General features: G+C 42.8%; 1 protein-coding gene across 3 annotated transcripts in view; it reads left to right on the top strand.

Moving 5' to 3' along the window:
* The window catches only part of PTH1R (parathyroid hormone 1 receptor), a 113824-nt gene extending 93750 nt beyond the window's left edge, over positions 1-20074 (top strand). For all 3 annotated transcript variants that reach the window (XM_031607881.2, XM_090143235.1, XM_090143236.1), the window contains 6 exons: positions 1522-1582; positions 3407-3473; positions 6117-6211; positions 8261-8402; positions 9177-9218; positions 9953-20074. In XM_031607881.2, the coding sequence (XP_031463741.1) occupies positions 1522-1582; positions 3407-3473; positions 6117-6211; positions 8261-8402; positions 9177-9218; positions 9953-10315 (770 nt within the window). In that variant the 3' untranslated portion in view covers positions 10316-20074. The remainder of the gene's footprint in view (positions 1-1521; positions 1583-3406; positions 3474-6116; positions 6212-8260; positions 8403-9176; positions 9219-9952) is intronic.
* Positions 20075-20660: the final 586 nt, after the last annotated feature.

Here is a 20660-nt window from a genome sequence, read left to right as displayed (position 1 = left end):
CTGTGGATTTGATCCTGCCTTTTAAGGGAAGCCAGTAGGGGACTCAGTTGTACAAATAAAGCAGAACCGGACCCTAAAAAAATAAATAGAAGATTGCATTTGGATATTGGTGATTCTTTTACTTTTTGCAGGGAAAAGATGATGCCCAGTGTAACTGAGCTGAAATGAGGATGGTTCCTTTGGGAGCTAACCTTGGGCTAGAGTATTTTGCAAGTATTACTCTGAATTCCAACATTTGTCTGCTTTTAACAGCAAGTTTCTCATACTTTGCAAAGCCTTTAAAGCATCCAGGCCAGTAAAAATCAAAATGAAGCAAAGAAAATTTGAAGAGAGTCAGAAGCTATGAAAGGGTCCTTGACATTTCATAAAAATGAAGCAAAATTTAAAAAAATCACCTCCAAAATTTCCTCCTTCAGCTGATGGCTACCTCCTACTGCTCTGGTCAGTGTATCAGTCAGGCATTGTCTTGATGACCATTGAAAAATATTTATTATATCCATAGAGCAGAGGGCAGTGCAGTTTTTAGAGGTTCAGTTAGAGCTTATGGGTGAGTTTGCTCTAAATGCCTCATCCATTCTTTTAAATCAAATGGGACAAGGTTTGTGTTTTAGACTTGAGGCCAAATGGTACCACACGGCTCACACCTGTTCACCTCTGCTCCCCATCCCCAGAAGGGATGGCTTGAGCCTTGCAGAGGGTTTTTTGGGATGGTTGGGAGGGGAAGATGCCAAAGGCATGCCCAAATCTGGTTTTGTTGTTGCCATGAAGGCATTCAGGATTCAATTCAAGGAAATTTTTTGTTTCAAGCTTGATTCCAGGCCCACCTTCCCTTGAAGTCAAAGCAAAGGAACAGATGTATTCGGAATGATGCGTTCATATTTGGAAATATGAAAGCCATTTCTGCTTTTAATTGAATCAGTTAGCTAGAGCAGTCACAAACGTTCAAGTCCTACAGCCTGTGGCTCTAACAGGCAGAGCCAGAACATGGCACAGGACATTGGTGATTCATCCTGACAAGTCCATGGCCCTCCTCAGGCCTGGACCAGCTGAGCATCTCTAAACATGAATCAGAAAGTTGCTTAAGCCAAGACCACTCGTGATGGGCAGCTTGGAAAAGCAATCTGCTCTGTTTTGAGAGCCAGGAGCCTTCAGTAGGCTGGACATGTCCAGACCATGTAATTTGATCTCCATAAAATGCTCCCTTCCCGTGGATGGTTTACCATTATAACACCTGGATTACAGAAGATCTAGAAAACCAAGATCATGGAATCATAGAATTATGGAATCGTTAAATTTGGGAAAGACCACTAAGATCATCTAATCCAACCAGCAGCCTGTTTCCACTGTGCCCACCAACCATGCCACTCAGTGCCACACTGAGTAACAGAGATCATACATTCCTTATCCAGATTATGCCTGAACATTTAAAAACTCTTTCTTCCCCTATCCCTCTCCAATTGAGCTTATGCTAATAGAGACCTCAGCTCCGTAGTGACCCCATTGATCTGTGTTTCTTTGCAGGACTCCCTGCTGTATTTGTTACAGCATGGGCCAGCGTGAGAGCCACTCTAGCCGACACAGAGTAAGTCTGGTTGGGTTTTCTTTTCTCCCTTTCCTGTGTGATGCTTTTGTGGGGTTTTTGGCATAGGTGACTTTGAGGGCGGATCAAAAGGAAAAAAAAAAAAAAAAAGAACCAGGCAAAGCCAGAATCAATTCCAGCTATAATGTTGGTAAACTGTTAAGGTGAGTTAGCAAACTGATATGGTTAAGATGGGTTCAATTTTCCTGGCTTCTCAGAATTGTACAGAATTGGATGAATGTGAACACCTGCAGCTGTTATCCGTGGGGCTGAAGGAAACTCTCTCACAGATAGGCAGAGACAGGAATGGCCTGAATCATGAATGAATGACCTGCAGAGCATGGTAGAGTTGAGTCATTCACTTCTCCTTCCAGTAGAGGAACTGGAAATCATGGCATGAAACTGGGAGGTAGGAGGTTCAGCAGAGGAGGTGAAGCTGTAACACCTTGCTGCAGGAGATGTGGATTCCAGCATGGATTTAGGATTAAGAAGCACTCATAAAAACTCATGGAAGATAAATTCCTCCAGACATATTAAACACTCTGTAATGTACTGTCATCCTGAACTGCAGATTGTTGGAAGAATTATTGTGGAATAATATGATTACCCTCTAGCCCAATTGTCCTTAAATATCAACTTCTGGTTACTGTCAGAAAAAAAAGATACCAAATCAGCCACTTCTTAGGTCCTACACAAACACTCCAAGGCCCCATGCTCTTCCATTAAGCTGAATAAAGCACCCATAGCATCCCTGGTACCACACAGCCCAGGGCCGACCACAGAACAGGTTTCATCTACATCCAAAACTTTGCTATCAAAATTTGAAGGGACCACAGACAAATAGCTTTGCCTAGGAAGAAACTGCTTTCCAAAGGGTAAAAACTTAAGCTGTAGGCATGGAAAGACTTGGTAGCACAGCTACTGAAGTATGACGCATCTGCGTTGGCACAGTCTCGTCCTTGTACAACCTTTCAGTCAGCACCAGTGGTTTCTCTACCCCTGTCTCTCACTTCCCTTGAATGGTTGCCTGGGCAGAGTTTGGCCCATGAAATGAAAACTGCAGCTGCCATCTGGAGGCTGTCTGGCTCAGATAAAGAAAGGCCTGTGGCACTCCTCTCTCTGTGGTTGGAGGGAATTCAAACAGAGTAATTAACACCAAGTGACCTTATTCCATGGTTGCTGGAAATTCCTGGGAGGAAATAGTGTCCAGCCCCTCGTCAGCAGATGGAAGCCCATAGGTGAACATCCATGCTACCAACAGCTTGCCCTTTCAGTCTTCATGTGGATAAGGGCTTCACTTGGATAAGGAAGATAAAGGCTTTTGTGGGTTTCACTTTGAGAGCAAGGTTGAAGGAGGTACCCAGAATCTGAATGTGAAAAAAACAGAATTATCCATACAATAACGTATTTGGCAGGACAGATCCCCAAGGAAGGCTGTGCAGGCTTGTTACGAGGAGTGGTATTAGGCCATTTCAGCCATTGCAAAGCCCATCATAGTCTCTTTTGTTATCATAAAAACCACATTATTCTTAGTGCATATTTTTCTCTTAAAAAAGTGAAGAAGTGGGGAAGGGTGGGTTCCTGTCCTGAGTCTTGGTGTCTATAGAAAGAGCTGTTCCACCATCTAGAGAGTACTTACCAGGGTTTCAGTTTTGAATGGTATGGCAGCAGAAAAGGGATAACTTTGAAGGGTTAGAGCTAGGTCTTTCCAACCCAACAGGCTTTGGAGAAACCCCAGCCTTCCAGGGAGGATTTACACAAGGAGACACTGAGTCTGTTGGTCTTTGTAACCAATGGTTTCCTGATGGGATGTCAATCTCTTCTCAGGTGTTGGGACTTGAGTGCTGGCAATTTAAAATGGATTATTCAGGTGCCCATCCTGGCAGCTATCGTGGTGAGTACTGGCTGATCACAACAACTGGGAGGCTGTGACTGTATTCGAGTAATGGGTGCACGGTGCAAAGACTGGGCCGAGCTATCCTGCTCTAATTACACTCTTCATATATTCTCACCAGGCACCTGCAATGGGAAGCACTGTGACAGCCTGCATGAGGGGAAGCTAGTGGGTCATTATGTTTTTGAATAGAGTCCTAACTAGCTTGAGAACTTGCTTTCAGTTTTCAGGCATTACCCTCTTTCTTCTCCCTGTTTTTCTCTATGGTCCTCTATTACTTCATCTTCTGATAGTTACCTAAGTGCAAGCAAAAGAGCTTTTCCACACTCACGTGTCCTCACTCCCCATTACATACAACCTTGAGTAGCTGAACAGAGTCAGTAAGAATCTCTCTGTAGTCTTCAGCGTGTTTTGCATCAAACTCTGTACTTTGCTCTGACTTACAAATAAGGAGGCCTTTGGGATAGGATCAGTGTGGGTGAGAAGAAAACAAGCCCATCTGCACATAAACAGCAGGACAGTTTGAGAATGCGATCGTATGTGTGATGAGGTGAACTGCTTTGGACTTGAGGGGGATTTTTTTTCTTCTTTAAAATTTCCTTTAGGTAGAAATTCTCCACCTGGCTCTAGCAATCAGTTCTGCACCTTGGAAGAAACGAGTCACCAAGACCGCATCGTGGTCATTGGAAATGAAAAGTAGGATGGAGAAGTTCAGATAGTTCAGCTAGATGAATGCCAGCAACCTCATTGCATTTAATTTAAAGCCCAATTAGCAGAGGAGAAAGAGCTCGATTGAGGCTCGTCCTTGTAAAAATAATGTTCCTCCATGAGGCTCTGCTGTGCTTGTACCCTGGCTATATGCAAATGCAGCTATTTATCATGCAAAAATATTCTGTGGGTTGTTTCTGTTTAATTTCTGTGGGTTTATATTGTTCACTTGGCTGCTTTTTCAATTCCCACACTGGCTGGTCATACGTTACTGGACTAAGTTATGCATTTTCTGGATGTACTTGCAGAGAATTTAAAGGCTGAAGGGTTTGAAATCCCTTCACTCTGTTTCTATCTTTGATGTCATTAATTTGTCTGTATTCTTTGTTAAACTTAGCACATGTTTGATGAAAAGTCACAGGAATTTTCCTCCTGACTATGATAAGGTTGAGTATATCCAACTTAGTGGACAAATGCAGAACAAGATCTCACTGCTGAGTGTTTTCAACTAGAAAAAAACTCATAAAAGAAACAAAGCTTCTTTTTTTTTTTTTTTTTTTTTTTTTTTTTTTTTTTTTAACATTGGTTTCCAATGAAAATGAATTGGATATGCCTGTAGGCTGTGTGCTTCTCTGCCTATAGTCTACCCATCCCTCTCTCAGAATCCTTTTGCCAGTCCGTAAATTCTAACCAAATGGGATTGCATAGATGTTAAATTCCCACAGACCTCATGAAAACAGTCAAATAGATACAGGAGAGAAATTCTACTGATGCCCCATCAAGGAAAAGGTGTAATGTGACCCTACTCCTTTTTAACACAGAGGAGAGCTGTTTGAAATGAACTTGCACCTCGTTAAAGGAGAAAGAATCCAACCACAGAAGACAAAGCCATAGCAAACCAGGCCATGTTCATTCAGCTGTTCAGGGAACTACTTGTTTTAACAGCGAGGATAATTAACCATTGGAACTACTTCCCATGGTTGTGGTAGGATTGCCGTCATGGAAACACTGAAGGTCCACAATAATCCCTTCTGGTGTAGAACTATGAGCCTCTGTGTGTGGCATGGTAATTTGTTTCCTTGAAATGTTGCTGTACTGTTATCTGAGAAGTCAACTGATTGCTGTGAACCTCCAGAGAAGCCCATAGGCATCAGCATTAGCCCAGCAGTATGCAGCCATATAGGTGCTTACACAATGGCTCTGCATGTAGCCTCACCACATCACCAAGAGCAAATGTGTCTGGGGCAACAGCAGGCATAATCCTGACCCCAGTGAAACCAAACCTCAAGGACATCCAGAAAGCCAAGAATCCCTCAGAAATTTCCCTGTAGTTACATTGCCCTTCTGTGTTCTTGATCTATCATATCTAGTTATGCCTACTCTGTGTCTTCTACATGATGCAGTTTCCTCAGTCTTCTCTATTTATGTGCATGGAAACATGGAAAAACATCATTCTAATACTTCTTTCACCCTAAGACAACCTTATTCTTGGGTTGACTGTAAGAGACAAGTATAACCAAATTTCACTTTGCTCCCTGGACATCAAACTCAGACTGAGAAGTTTATAAGGCCATAAGAATGGCCCATACAGAGTTGTAAGCCACCTTCATGCAAAAGGCAGCCCAGGCTGGATAGTTCATATGTCAGTGTTTTCATTTGGGATGCCTACACTTTCGTGGAGAAGGCCATTGCTCTCGCTCACAACCCTTTGGATTAAACATAGCTGAAGTAATCCCACCCATCAACTACTGGGTCTTTCCTGGGGAGGTCATCTCTTGCATAGGAGAAGATCTTCCAGCTCATACACAGTGCAGTCACAAGGTCATTGCACGCCACAGCCCTTTGACTCATTGGAGGAGACACTGAATGGACAACTTGAGCACTGACTGAATGTCTTTTATATTTTGTTGTTGTTTCTTTTTCTTCCTCTTCCAGGTAAATTTTATTCTTTTTATCAATATTATCAGAGTCCTAGCAACCAAGCTACGGGAAACAAATGCAGGGAGGTGTGACTCACGACAACAGTACAGGTGAGTCACAAACCCTCCTCATGTTGTGGGTCAAAGTCCCTGCTTCCCCACTAGACTACAGATGGAGCCCAGGGTGGTTGGTTCAGCTGAAGACACTGTAGACACCCAAAACAAGGCAAGAATAATGTCATTTTCTGTGTAATGCAAATGATCAGCAGCCATTTAAACCTCTCATGAACTTCTCCAACCCAAGGCATGGGACTTGCCTTGTAGTATAGAGAGTTCAGTTTCTCCAGCCAGTTTGGAAGTGGCAGTGCTGGCCTGGAACCAAGAGTGCAAAAATAAAAGCATTGTTTATGCTGCTGATGCCCCTAATACTTGTACCATTTTATTTATTTTTGCTTATTTCCCTCCTGTGCTTTGTAAAACATGGTCTGTTTGTTAAACCTGCCCTTCACTGGGTGCTTCCTGAAACTTTGCTGGAAATCTGGCATTTCCTTGTTTGTTTTGTTTTCCTTTGCCTTGCGAGCTCTATTCTCTTGATAATTCAGGGTATTTGTAGCTTAGTCAAAATGGGGCAGAAAAAGCAGATTGCTCAGCCACCTCAGCTGCTTGAGAGCTCCCAAGGCTTCTCATCGTCTCTTGAGCTGACAGACCAGCAGGACGCACACTGAGAGGGATGAACAGAGTGATTTGGGCTGCAAACCATGAGCTCATTGCTACCATCTTACTCTGCAAACACAAGATGTTTCATTTGAAGCAGGAATGAGATTTGGCTGGAAAATATCACTCCATTTTCCTTTGCTGCCCTGTCAGAGATCTGATTTATCTATTTATTTATTTATCCCTGGCTGAAGCTTGCTATTAATTATGGTTTGGATGAGGCCTCCTCTTTAATGTTTTACATTCCCTCAGTGGTTTTCAGTTGCTGGACAGAGATGGTACCAGGGCTTTCTGGTAGCGATGTCTGCCCCTCTCAATAGTTGCCTGCACTCAGTGACTTGCTGTAACTCTTGGCAGCAGGCTTAATCCTTCAATTAGCATCACTTCCAGACAAGGCTGGTTCCCTCAGGAGCAAACTCAGCCAAGTACTCAGGGCTTCATTGTAGTTCACTCCTGCCCCTTGCTATAAGTCATGTGCTGAGATGGAACTTCTCTTTCAAACTGGAGCTAGTATACTAGACCAGTACTGGTCTAGAATTAAATGTGGAGGTTGGTGGCTCTGCATGTGGCAGGGGGGTTGGGGATTCATGATCCTTGAGGTCCCTTCCAACCCTGGCCATTCTGTGATTCTGTGATTCTTTCCAGTGGATTATAGACTCGTAGAATCACTGGGTTGGAAGGGAACCTTAAAGACCATCTGGTCCAACTCCCCTGCAATGAACAGAGACACCCACAGCTCAATTGGGTGCTCAGAGCCCCATTCAGCCTGACCTTGAATGTCCCCAGAAATAGGGCATCCTCTAGGAATGCTGCTGTTCAAAATGCCTCCTAAGAGGATGATCTCCTCCTTACCCCATACTGCATCATCCTCTTGGTATCTAGCATGATTCTGCTCCAAGGTGCATTTCCCTCCCTACTATTGCACAGAAGGCACTAACCCAGGGTGGACCTTTATGTCTTGCTTCAATAAGCTAGATAGAATTGCAGCATTACAGAAAGGCTGAGGCTCCCTGGAGATCATCTGGTCCAACCTTCCTGCCCAGACAGGTCCAGATGGAGTCGGTGGTCTAGGTCCATATCACTCCTCCACTTTCTTTCCATGTTCCTCTCCTAAAATAGTGGATGGTCTGAGACAAAGAAGTCTTGGTGCCTTCATCTCCAGTATCTACATCAGCATCCCAAGGGGACGTGTGTGTAGAGAGGGAGATGTGCTGAAGGATGGATGGGGTTGTGTCACACATCATAAGAGTAGAAATAGCTTGAAACTGGAGGTGGACACAATGCTTTTGTAAATGTAAGATATAGAGGACTAGCCAAGGGCGCATGTTAAGCCAGAATTAAATTATGCATGAAAGACACCCAAGGTATGAGATGGACTGGCCTGGCTGGGAGTTTCATTCCATCCACTGACTTCCTCTGTGTCCTTCTCTTTCCTTATTGCTACAGGAAGCTGCTGAAATCTACCCTCGTCCTTATGCCTCTGTTTGGCGTTCACTATATTGTTTTCATGGCTATGCCATACACAGATGTGTCAGGGATTCTTTGGCAAGTTCAAATGCACTATGAAATGCTGTTCAACTCTTTCCAGGTAACTATAAACTGTGTTGTAGCTGTTAAACTATGGACACAAACTATGAGATACTCAACACACAGAAGAGGGAAATGAGAGTGCAGAATGTTCTCTTTGGAAACAGGGTTGCATTTACAGTATGCCAAATTTCATTCACAAGATCATTTGACAATATTTTAGCAGCAGGTATGTTTTATATTTGCAAAATGGAGCGTGAAAAGGTTTAGTGTGTTGCTGTTGAAAGATAACTTGCCCCACAATATCCATGTAGCTCCAGATTAGACATAAACTGGTGGAGATCCAGAGACATGTTGTTTCAAATTTGTTCAAATTTACTTCTCCCAAGCTGTCTTTCAGTCCTGTGAATTGATTCCTCAGTTCTAGGCTTGAGCAATATGCAGTTTCATTTAGGCTGGTCCTATATAAGGTGGAACAATAGGAATATGCAACTCTCTGCAAGCAGAGTTGTGTTGCATGGTCACTGTACGTCTTTCCTGAGAGATTAATTTTTGGCTTATGTTCTACTACCTATCATCATGGACAACTGGTGTGAATAATGAAAGGTGAACAGTAGATCTGGGAAGATGAAAGTTTAGAGAAACTGTAAAGGAGATGGGGACAAAACTTGCTTTCATGCACTTCCACAATTCTTGCTGGGTGAAGATGGGATAAAATAGCCACTGACCCCACCAAGATCTGGGTAAACGATTGGCCAACAAAAAAATGTGGATGGTTTTCTCACATCTCAGTTCTTTTGATGAACATTAATGTGCTATTTCTTTTTCGTTCTAGGGATTTTTTGTTGCCATCATATACTGTTTTTGCAATGGAGAGGTAAGAGTCATAAGCTTCTTAATTATGTCCTACCTTTGTTAAGCTAGTTCCAAATGTGGGTGGTAAGGTGGATGCACATCAGTCTCCCCTCTTATTTTAGAGATGCAGCTTTTGCACTCACAGAAAGATCTATCCACCCACACAGAAAGTTCATACATTCTTTTTGGTCATATAAGACATACAGATTAGTCTGCAACAATTAATAACCTACTGGCAGTAGCTAATGGGGAAAAAATTGGTTTTTTTTTTTTTCCTTTTCCCAGCACAAGTGCTGTTTAGTGCCACTCAGTGTCATAGCTGTGTCAGGAATAAAAGTGGATTAATAGAATAGCTGTTTAATCATCAAGCTCTTTTGTTAGGCCAAGCTTTGTTGATCTTTTTATTCTACTTCAAGCTAAAACTTGCAAGATGTGCTTTAGTTTTCAGATTGTTTTTGAGCTGTCTTTGTTTCTTTTAATTCCCTCTGTGTCTGCATAGTAAAAATTTAGTTGATCAGTGAATGCACACTGAATTATGTTCTTGGACAAACGTGAGGCTGCAGTGGGCAAAGTTTATGGATTTAAAAGTGAAATGCAACTACAGATAAGTTCTTTATGTCCTGCAGCAAAAACCCAAGATGTTCCTTCCAATTTCACCCTACAGAGAGTTCCCATCCATGCAGATATTACCTCCTTCTGATGGCTCTCTCTCCCCTTCTCTTTCCACTCATGCTTTTTTCTCCCCTTGTCTCTCAGGTCCAAGCAGAAATAAAGAAGTCATGGAGCAGGTGGACATTAGCACTTGATTTTAAAAGGAAAGCACGAAGTGGGAGCACAACCTACAGTTATGGACCAATGGTTTCCCACACCAGCATCACAAATGTAGCCACGAGAGGGGCACTTGCCCTTCATCTCAATACAAGACTTATACCAGGGACCCTCAATGGACACCGGAATTTACCAGGTTACGTAAAAAATGGCTCTATTTCTGAAAACTCTATGCCTTCTTCTGGACCAGAGCAGTACAACAAAGATGAGGAGTACCTGAATGGCTCTGGGCTTTATGATGGAGACAGACCCACAGTACTTGTTGAAGAAGAAAGAGAGACAGTGATGTAAAGAGAAGAAACAAAAGGATGAAAAAGGTTCCTGGAGAGCATTTAGTGGGCAAAAGAATATCAGTCCACACAATGGATGCCAAGGGTTTCCATGCCTTTTCTCTGTTCTGTGGAACAAGAGGTTAAGTTATATGGGAAAAAAAAAAAAAAAAAAAGCCACCAATGTGGCCAGTGGTTGATCACACACATATACCCAGTGATCTAAGTCTCCCCAGTGTTAATGGAGGCCCTCCACAGGCCTTGCTACCTGCTGAACAACAGAGATACTGAGAGTTTGTGGGGAGGGTTGCACAGCAGCACGTGGTCCTTTCACTTTTTGGAGAAGTTGGGCAGCCAAGGAGGATGGGAATCCCACCCAGTAAAGCAAGAGTCTTGTGGGGAGAGTATATTGTCATCTTGCAAGGGTACAAGCCACCCTGGGCATCTTTGGTTTGGTTTGCTCTTTCCTTTTTGAATCTGTCTGGTAGCACACATGAGAATGACCAAGGCCCTTCGGGTACCATAGCTGCCCATTCTTGCAGCCAAGTTCTCAACATGGACAGCTTGGTACAACTTGGGACATGTTCTTCCCTTGGGCATTCTCACTCCTCGGCAAAAAGCTCCTCTGGGATGGGCAGGTTTAACAGCTCATGGTCACTAGATGAAGGCAAAAAACTGTATTCTTCCTTCCTTGAGTATCATAGCAAGCCAGAAACCAGTGCAATTTTAAGATGGGAAATGCAGTTATCAGAACATGTGACATTTTCAGTGTGACATTTTCAGTCTTCCAGATACAGCAGTGGAGATGGGCCCACTCTGCCTGCTCCTGGGCAGTTTGAGATGGGGAAGGATGTTCGCAGATCTTCAACTTGTGTGTCTGTGTGTGTGTGGCTAAAATCAGCTCAGAAGGTCTCTATCTCAGCCTCCCTCTTTGTGGCTGCTCAGACACCAGTAATGTTCTTATAAAGTTACACATTTCTTCTCATTTTCCCCTCTAAATTACTTGTTTCTCGCTAATCCGAACACTCATGAGGAGAAACACAAGATGCTAGATACAGCCAGGCAAGCTTGCCTTCATGAGGCTCAAGGGCAGAATCTGCTGGGTGTAAGCACAGAGATGGCTCATGGACAGTCGCCTTCTGAGCATCTTCGTTCTTTCCCATTCTTTGTGGTCGGGACATTCAAATGAGTCACACATACATATAGACATCTGGCCAGCATCTTAGCTGGTGTGATTAAGTATAATTTCAGCCAAAGTCACTGATTTTGCCTAGAGACGCTTAGAAGAGGAAATATTGGAGTTGCCTGAGATGGGAAGAGCACAAGAACATTTAGGTTAGATGTTCAGAAGAAAATCTTTCTCAGATGAGCGGAGAGGCACTGGTACAGGCTGCCCAGGGAAGCTGTGGGTGCTCCATCCCTGGAGGTGCTCAAGGCCAAACTAGATGGGGCCCTGGGCAGCCTGAGCTGGTGGGGGGCAACCAGTCCACGATTGAAACTGGATTGACTTTAAGGTCCATTTCAACCCAACCATTCTATGATCTATGAAATGCCTGATTCCTACAAGAGAGAGAGACCAGAGTATTTTGTCACCTGGCAGTTACTGAAATGGAGCAGAGATCAGTCATTGGAGCAGTTTGTAGAAGTCTTTCAGGATGCAGCAATGGAATGTCTTACCATCTATCCTGATCCTTTAGATATGGCTGCTGTGGCATACCAACCAGTGCTTCTGAGATGCATCCAGTCACTTCACACTGCAGGCTCTGAGTATGTAGTAAGGACTAAATTCTCCAAAATTCTGAAGGAGGTCAGGGTGAGCCTAGAGATCTTGACTCTGTGTTCTGTGTCTCACATCTTCTTTAGGCAACCTCTCAGGTTGAAGCCCAGTGTAGTAACAAACCTCCTCCCCTTGGCATCTCTGGGTTTTTGATTTGGACTTGGTAGGGAGCGTGGTGGCTAAGAGGCAATCCTCTTCAAGGCACTGAAGCACCTCTCAAACAGCTGCAGACCTACATGAGCCAGTCTTTAAAAGCCAGTATTTATTTGTGATGTTCGGGTTTTTTTTTCCTTATTTTGTATCATCAGAATAACTCAAAACTCCTCACAACCATTTACCACCAAACGGCAGCTATTGCAACATTGGGTTTGCAAAGCATAACCTTTTTTTTTTTTCTTTCCCTCATGCTCTCTTATTGTTCTTGTTGCTTCTACGAGCAATAATAACAATGCTAGCAGTAGTATTACAGAGAGGTTAAGTAATCTTGCAAGAGAAGTCAGCTCTAGTGAAAGTTTGGCATGGAGAGCTCTGCAGAAATCTGGGTCAGCCCTGCTCTGCTCGCTGCTCGCCTTTTCCTCGCAGACATTGGCACAGCCTCAGGAGGGAATCAAAGGGGCAGAAGTTCTTACCAGAGTGTGTACAGCTGTTATTCAGCATCCCGTGTGGCTGAGCTGCCAATGAGAGAGAAACACATTGAGTATGCTGGCTCTGGTTTTCTGCCCTTCCAGAAGTACGTTGTGCTTAAATCGTGCCAAGTAGATGCAGTGATCTCCCTTTTTTTTTCTCACTCAGAGGAATTACTTGGTATCATTTCACTGGTGGGACAAAACAAAAAGGCATACAAAATAAAAGCCACCAACAAAACACCAAAAACACTAGTGACTCACTGTTTATTTGTGTTTCTTACAGAGAACTCAAGATTAATAACATGTTTGGCAATTGCTTAGCAAAGTTCAGGGAATTAGCAAAACCCATAAAGCGAGTTATAAACAAATTCAACACCCCTCATAAACAGAAATGCATTCATCACTAGCTTGTTGAGAATAAGTGCTTAAAAGCTGATGTTAAATGTAGATAAAATTTACATGCACGAGGAATGTGCATGGGAAGAAGTCTTTTCTTGATCTTTTCAAATACCAATCATACACAATAGATTCTTTTCCCTTGGTGCTCATGTTCAGGAAAAATAAAGGGAAAATGCCTATACCATAACAGGGGAATACTTCTGCTTTTAAAGATATGGTAGAATGTAATGTTAAAGTCTGTTCCTGTCCTTCTTGTGCTGATTGCAGACTGCACTGTTGGCTGAGCGTATAGGCTGTGCTGTATTAGCCAGCAATCCAAGGACATTCTCTACTTTCTCTTTGAGAGGAAAAGATTAGACCCACGTTGCTTTGAAACAGAGAAGAAACCAAAATTTGCTGTTTTCACTTGTCCTGGAAGGGCAGAGAGCCAAAATGTTTAGGTATGGAATGTGGTCACCTTCGCTTTTCTCCATCACCAGAAGATGCAGGCATTGCAAGGACAGGGCTGAGAGCTGTCCCTGTTCTTTACAGGGGAGCTGGACTTAGATGGCCAATAAGGGTCCCTTCCAACTCAACTGATTCTATGGTTCTATGATTCCATGTCATTTTATCCCCATGCAAAGGTCCTTTCCTCTACAGGGTGACAGTTCCCATTCTGTCTGATTTACACATGGGCAGAGAGACATCCTCAAGCTCACTTCTAAAGGAGGCAAAGGCTTGATGTACCTCACTGCCTCTATTTCACCACCTTTCCTTCCTCCATGGCATCAGCTTTATGTCCTTTTCTTGCCTTCCTGTAAACCAGCTGGCAATACGCAGGACTGGTTGCCACTGAGATGCTGGAGTTGGGCAGGAATCTCCCTCTCTGGCAGGTTCTTGTGGTACCCAGCCCTGCACCTCATCTGTCCCACCCATAGCAGCTGAGTCTGCTAATAATCCTGAGTCCATTCTACTTGATCTACCTCCTTTCTGAATAGACATAGAAATGTTAACGTTTCTTGGACTCGTGTTTCTTAAGGATGATTTTTGGCAGTTCCTCATCATTTCTGCTTTGCCTGCACTTGTGCAGACAATTGTTTTTACACCTTCTTTTAACTGCTTTTTCTTAGTTCAGATGAGATCATGTCTTGTCCCCTTCCTCACCATCCCTCAACTCTGCTGCATCTTGTCTGATGCATATTAGAGCCAAATCAGTTGACAAAGTTATCCCAAAAATTGAACTGCTCAGCCAGGAACTGGCTTCCTTTATTTGTTTATAGGCAATTGGCTGAAAGCTGCAGAACATCCACAGAGCTGGTAAGAATTTTCTGTTTTTAAAGACTGAAAATACACCAAGCATGAAGATCTCGTTTTTATTCCTTTTATTGTTTGGATGGATTCAATGACTGCCTTAAAAGTTTTTAGACTTCTGAGTCCAGTCTTTCAAAAAGTTAAGGCACCTCAGTGGGTTTTGTTTTCTTGTTTTTCTACTGTTTTTCTAATTTTTTTCTGCATAACTTCCACCTAGAATTCATTGAAAGCTGCAAGTGGGATTACTGATAACAAGGACGTCCTCAACTCATCTGTATCTCTCACTCTCTTCAGTGTTTCTTTCACTTGAGATAGGACTGCATGAAATAAGAGAAAGCACTTTAAGAGTTGACCTTCAAGGGAGAGGTTGCATGAACCTGTGAAGTCCTTTCATGTGCAGTGTTGCTTTTTATACGACTGTGCATTTCTCTGCCTATTGTTGCCCATGAGTTTGCCAAAGCCCATCTGTGCCTTCCCATAGAAAGTTATGCAGCAGTATCATGGTTCACATCCTCTCTTTCGGGCTTTAATCTGAATTTTGTGACATTATGGCTGTAAGAGGAAGCAAAAGGAAAATGAGCTGGGGCAACATTTTCCAGCCTTTGGGGTTAAGGATTTGGTGTGTGCCTCCGCAGCCATGTAGCCTTTGTCACAAATCAGCATTGCTCTGGTGGCTGCAAATTGTAAACCATTCAGCATGTAAGGAAGATTTACTTTAAGGCCATGGGCAGATTAAGGAAGGTCTTCACCGTGCCACTTTCCCACTAAGATCACGTGCTGGGGAAGAAATCGTGTTGCACTCTCGGGCAAGTCTAGGGAAATTGATGTATTTATTTATTTTTAATATAATGGAACACGTTTTCTCTTTGATTTTTTTTCTTATTATTTTTTTTACTTCTTTTGCTGACAGGTTGCCACATTCTGCAGCATAAATATATGGACATATATGATATTCCTGGCAAGCTACAGAGGTGTTCAGGCATCCAGTGTGACTCTCCAGACAGAGTAGATTTTATATCCCATTCCTCTAGAGTATCTTGAAATGAGAAAAAATATTAAACTGTAAAGGAAATGGGTTTGCAAAAGACCCTATAAATAAATTTCCATCGTGATCAGCCAGGGATGTCTAAATTTGCCTCAAAACATAATGTTTCATAAATGGTGTGAGTAAAATGAGGGGGATGTCCATCTCTGTGGATGTCCATTGGAAGACAGCTCTCCTATTTTTGCCTACAGAGGAGAAAGGTTGAGCCTATTGGACAGCAAATACTGTTGGCCCGAAGGAAATGTATTGTTTTGAGACAGCAATTCCATTTGTATAAAAGTTATTGGGCTCACCCTGTTCCACTCAAACTATTTTTATGGCCTCTCACAAAATCAGGACTTAAGCTTAAGTCATATCTAAGGGTGGGAGAGCAAAAGAAAGCAAAGGTGTGTTGTTGCAAAGACAGATGATTAACTAAAGGATACTAAAATATTGGTGGTTTTTCCAATAATGACATGTTGCCTGGAAAGTCTGAGCCAGAAATCTGGTCTCCCTGATGTTTTCTCATTTTCTTTGGGGTGCACGGAGGTGCATGGACACACAGCTGTGAACCCACCTGGTCATGTAAAAGCTCAGAGACATCAGGACCAACTGAATGAAGAACAGTGACCTTGCCCTGAAAGTCTTACCAGAAGTGTTGTTAATGAGCTTCGTTTAGTGGTTAGCCCTAAGTTTATTTGGTGTCTGTATACGAAGGCTGATAGTAAGCGGAGGATCTCCAAATCCTAGTACTTTTTATTCAGTGCTCGTAAATGTCTTCACTGACTACTCCTTGATTTGTAAGTGCTTCTGAAGATGTTAGAGCAGAGATCTACTGAAAGTCCAACAGTTGAAGCTGAAACTGAGACTTGGTCTTCTCTCACTGCTAGCAGTCCCCTACTTCACCTGTAGCGTTAGGTGGTGGTGGTCCAGAGCAACAGGGGAGATAGAACAAGCAGCTTTCCTGGATCTTGACACTACTTCTTCCTAGTGGGTAGAAAAGCCCAAAAAAAGGACAATCTGCTGATGATCTCTGCTGAGTGGACACCTCTCCTCTTCTACCCTCAGATTTTAGGGGTGTGGTTTATTGGGCATGGCGGGGATGGGCTGGTGGTTGGTTTAGATGATCTTAGAGGTCTTTTCCAACCTTAATGATCCCATGATTCTATGATTCTAAATTCAGGTTGGCTGGAGTTTTTCTCTACATTTACTTTCATTTCTTTCCAACCTGGCCCTAGAAAAAGAAACACCTAAAACTTATTTAAAGAACTCCTTTAAGCATTTCTTTTTTTCCATTTTTCCTGGATGCAGAGCCAGGCTTTTTAATGGCTCAAAGCCAATTTCAACTCTCAGAATCAAAACCAATCTGAAACATCGGGATGGGAACATAATTTGTTCAGATCAGCTGCACCACACCCTCATCACATCATATCCATTGCATTGGGTGCAGAGCATTGGCACCCTGACAGAGCTGAAACATTGGTGTGACAATCTAGTCTTTTATTTTTGGTGCAATTTTAAGAGAAGTGAACCAAGAGTAAGAACTGGACTAGCTTCCTTTAAGTTTGAGAATGATTATAAACAAGAAAAAAGTCATAAGAAGTCATTTTTTATTTATCTCATCATGTTCTGTTGAATGCTCTGATGGTTACCATGGAGTATCTGATGTTCTGGCTTCTCCTTGGCAGGAGGAGTCCTCTGTGGTGGAGAGAACAGATAAAACGAGTGGACAGAGCAATGTGAAGCCAATTCCTAGGGCAGGACAGTCAGGAACAGATCCGATGTTGATTTTATATTCACTGGCAGAAGGCAGGAGCTGCTCCTCTGAAGTTAATTGAGTTAACTTGGTCGTATGCCAAGGCAAAACAGATCTGAATCTGGACCACAGTTCAGGACTCATTTACAATTTGCATAATGGGATTAAAATAAAGCTTCCATCTCTAACTACAGAAGTAGTCTGCTGAGAATTGGACACCCAGCTTGCTGTTTGGGATTAAATGACACCCAAGTCATCAGCCATCACATGAAATGATTGTGTTTTATCTGTGCCTGCCCAGATTACTCTGTTCTCCCCACTGCGGTCACTTAGCCATACTCAGCTGTTTCAGCTGGTAGGGATTTTTCTTAGTCCCTTCTTTTTTCTTTTTCTTTTTTTTTTTCTATCTTACTTGCACATGAACTTCAAGTTTTCATGCCAGCTTTCAGGTTTCAGCTAGCCCCACGGTTTCAAAGTTCAAGATAATGTCAATATGTTGCCAGGATTTGAGAGGCAATTGGGAAAAAGAATGTGAGAAGCTAATGGAAGTCACAGGGGAGCATTAAAAGGACTATCAAGTAAGGTTCAGTTAAACCTTTCCCACGGACCAGAGAAAGGTTTGCCGACCTCGGCATAGAATTTCAGCCTCCAACTGAACTTGATCATGTTTTGCTCATTGAAGAACTTGAGCCATTCAGTATGGCCTACAAAGCTCACCCACCGTATTTCCACTGTCAAGGGGCTTGGGTTTAGATCTGACACTGTTGTTAAATATTGCCATTTATGATTATTTTAATGTTAATGCTCTGGTCTGCCCATGTGGTTTTTGTGTCTTTCTCTAGGTTGGTCCATTAGTGTTGCTTTAGGGGGCACTTCAGAACTGTTTCTTGAGTTGCCTTTGCATCTCTGGTCTGTACCCAACCAGGACTGTCACCAGGTTGAATGCACCAGTACTGACGGGTAGCAGTGTTGCTTTGAAAGGGAACCAAAGGCAGTATTTGCAAGAGCACAACAAATTTTGTCCTAATTTGGAATGGATTTGCTAGATTCCTGAGAGGCAGGGCTGGACTGGAGATCACCTCAGTGTGACACGCTGCACAGGGGCCAGGAACAAAAGAAAAAGGGAAGGAAGAGCTGAACCAGATGAGCATCAGTAATTAAGGAGTCCTATAAGTTTGTCTTCTTTTCAGGCAGGTCCCCCTATCCAGCATAGATTGAACAGAGCTGGACACTGCTGCATGGTTAGACTCCCTCCTAAGCAGAAAGTGTAAAGAACAAATGGGGGATTCAACAAATCCTGTGCAAATTTCTCTTCCTGATTCTCACTGGGTCTTTTTCCTTCTTTTATTCTTTGGGGGGAAAAAAAAAACAACCATTAGGGCAATCTTAGCACAAGAACCTGGTTGTCAAACCCATTTCTCCAGGGTCCCACAGAGAAGCCTCTCTCTTTGACCTTAGGAATTGTGATTTTTTTTTTGCATATGAACTAAAGAATGTGATGGTATTTGATTATATTCCTCGCTCTGGGCAAACAACGTGGTGGGTAACAAGACCAGATGTGCCATATCTGCATATTCCATATGCAATATGGAATGAAACCCTGACACCATGAAAACCAATTCCAAGACTTCTATTGATTTCCATGGAGTGGGATTTACCCTTCAATTCACAGGAGGAAAAAGACATTCAGATAAATGACCTCACCCTTCTCCTGCCCCCAAGACTTTGCCTACCACACATAATTCAGGGTGGCTTTTTGCTTTAAATCGGTAGCACTACAAAACGAGAAAGCAGAGATCAAGGGGGAGATGGTGGCCTGAATAGCAGTTGCCTCTCTCAAAATGCTTGACAAAAGCCAACATTAGATTTTGTAATGGGGGTGGCTTCTACATGTGGGGACATGGTATTTTGATGGAAAAAGGCATAGGATTAAAATGTTTGAAATGGATGGAATGAGTGTGCACTGGGTTTCCAAATGCTTGTGTCTGTGTCCTCTGAAGAAGAGATACAATGGCCATGTGAGAGAGCACTTAAAACAAGTTTAACGAAGAATGTTCTCCGAGCAGAGTAGATCTGAGGTACCTAAAACAGAAGGCAAAACAATGACTTCACCAGGGAAACAGCATCCACTTAAAACAGAGCACTACAACAGGCATGAGCCCTTCTAAATATAGAGCTGGATGTTTCCTGCCAGGCTGAGCTTTTACCTTTTTATTTTTTCTCTGTCTAAATTAGTCACTCTTCCTCCAGGGCTTCAGGGAAGGATGAGCAAGAAGATATTTGCTGATAGAGGTGAAATATTTTGACAGGTTGGGTTTAAGTAGAGTTGGTGGAAGAAGGTCAGCTGCATCCAAGCACCATCACCCACCCCCATGTCCAAAAACATGATGTCAAACTCTTGACATTTGCATGAGCTGAGGCATGCAAGAAGAGACAGATCTTCTGCTAAAACTCCTTGCTTCTCAGCAAATTCAGGGTGAACAAACCATGGTAGTCACTAGAGGTGATGGGATGTGGGCATTAGAAAAAGGACTTGGCCATTCCCAGTGGTCTGCCAGGCTCTTTCCAGTGGGATATTGGCTCCTTTTCTTCCTATGATGAGCAGGAGGGAGAAGAGCTGGGTTGTGTTCTTCCCCCTCCTACCCCAGTGATTTCACTGAAGTGGATGTAAGACCTTGTTTCACTTGAGAGGAGGGACAAGACTGAAAAACTTATGGGCAAAACTGTGATTTCTTTGTACGTGTTACGAGGACATTGCCTTGTGTGTGTTGTCAGGCAGACATTTGGTTTACATTCCTCCACTTCTGCTTTCTGTACGGACCAAAGTAATGAGAGGAAAATGACAAACCACGGATGTATGTAAAAAGGGAATTAAAATAAAAAGAAGCCTTTATTGATTCTCATGAAAATATCTCCTTTGTGTCTTTTCCTGCCTATGGACCTCCTTTAGGTGGACCTGGTATTCCTGTGTTCAAGAAGAGGGAGCTCAATGATATCCTACAGTTCACTGTGGATATAGAAAGATGGGAATGAGTTCATTATGAGTATACAAAGATGGAAAGTGATTATGTGTCTGAAAACAGTTCATTACAGGGAACTTGGACTAGGTGGCTTTTATGGGTCCCTTCCAACGATTCTATGATTCTAGGACACTTTTCTTTGGGTGGTTTCAATACCCGTAAGCTTATGGCTTTCAGGATAACGGAGAATAAATTTGGTTGGCTCCAGCCTTTGTTTCTTGCTGGACAGCAATGTTTAGAGACGTGCTAATTCAGATGCTGAAACCCTTCTCCTAAGCACAGTTCAGTTCCAACTACTTATAAAAATTCTGGTTTACCATTGATGAAATTTAAGGACGTTCCTCCCTGTGTCACTGTTTAGTTATGGCATTTCTTTTGATGCTAGTGTTCTTCGCATAGGAGGAAGAGCTGGGCAAAAAAAATGGTCCAACATATGGTATAGTGCATGAGAACACTCCAGCACACTCATGTTCCA

Source organism: Phasianus colchicus, chromosome 6 (genome assembly GCF_987193195.1).
Source record: "Phasianus colchicus chromosome 6, bPhaCol1.hap1.1, whole genome shotgun sequence".
In the NCBI taxonomy this organism is placed as follows: Eukaryota; Metazoa; Chordata; class Aves; order Galliformes; family Phasianidae; genus Phasianus; species Phasianus colchicus.
Note: the sequence above shows the minus strand (reverse complement) of the source record. Positions and strands in the feature narration are given on the sequence as shown.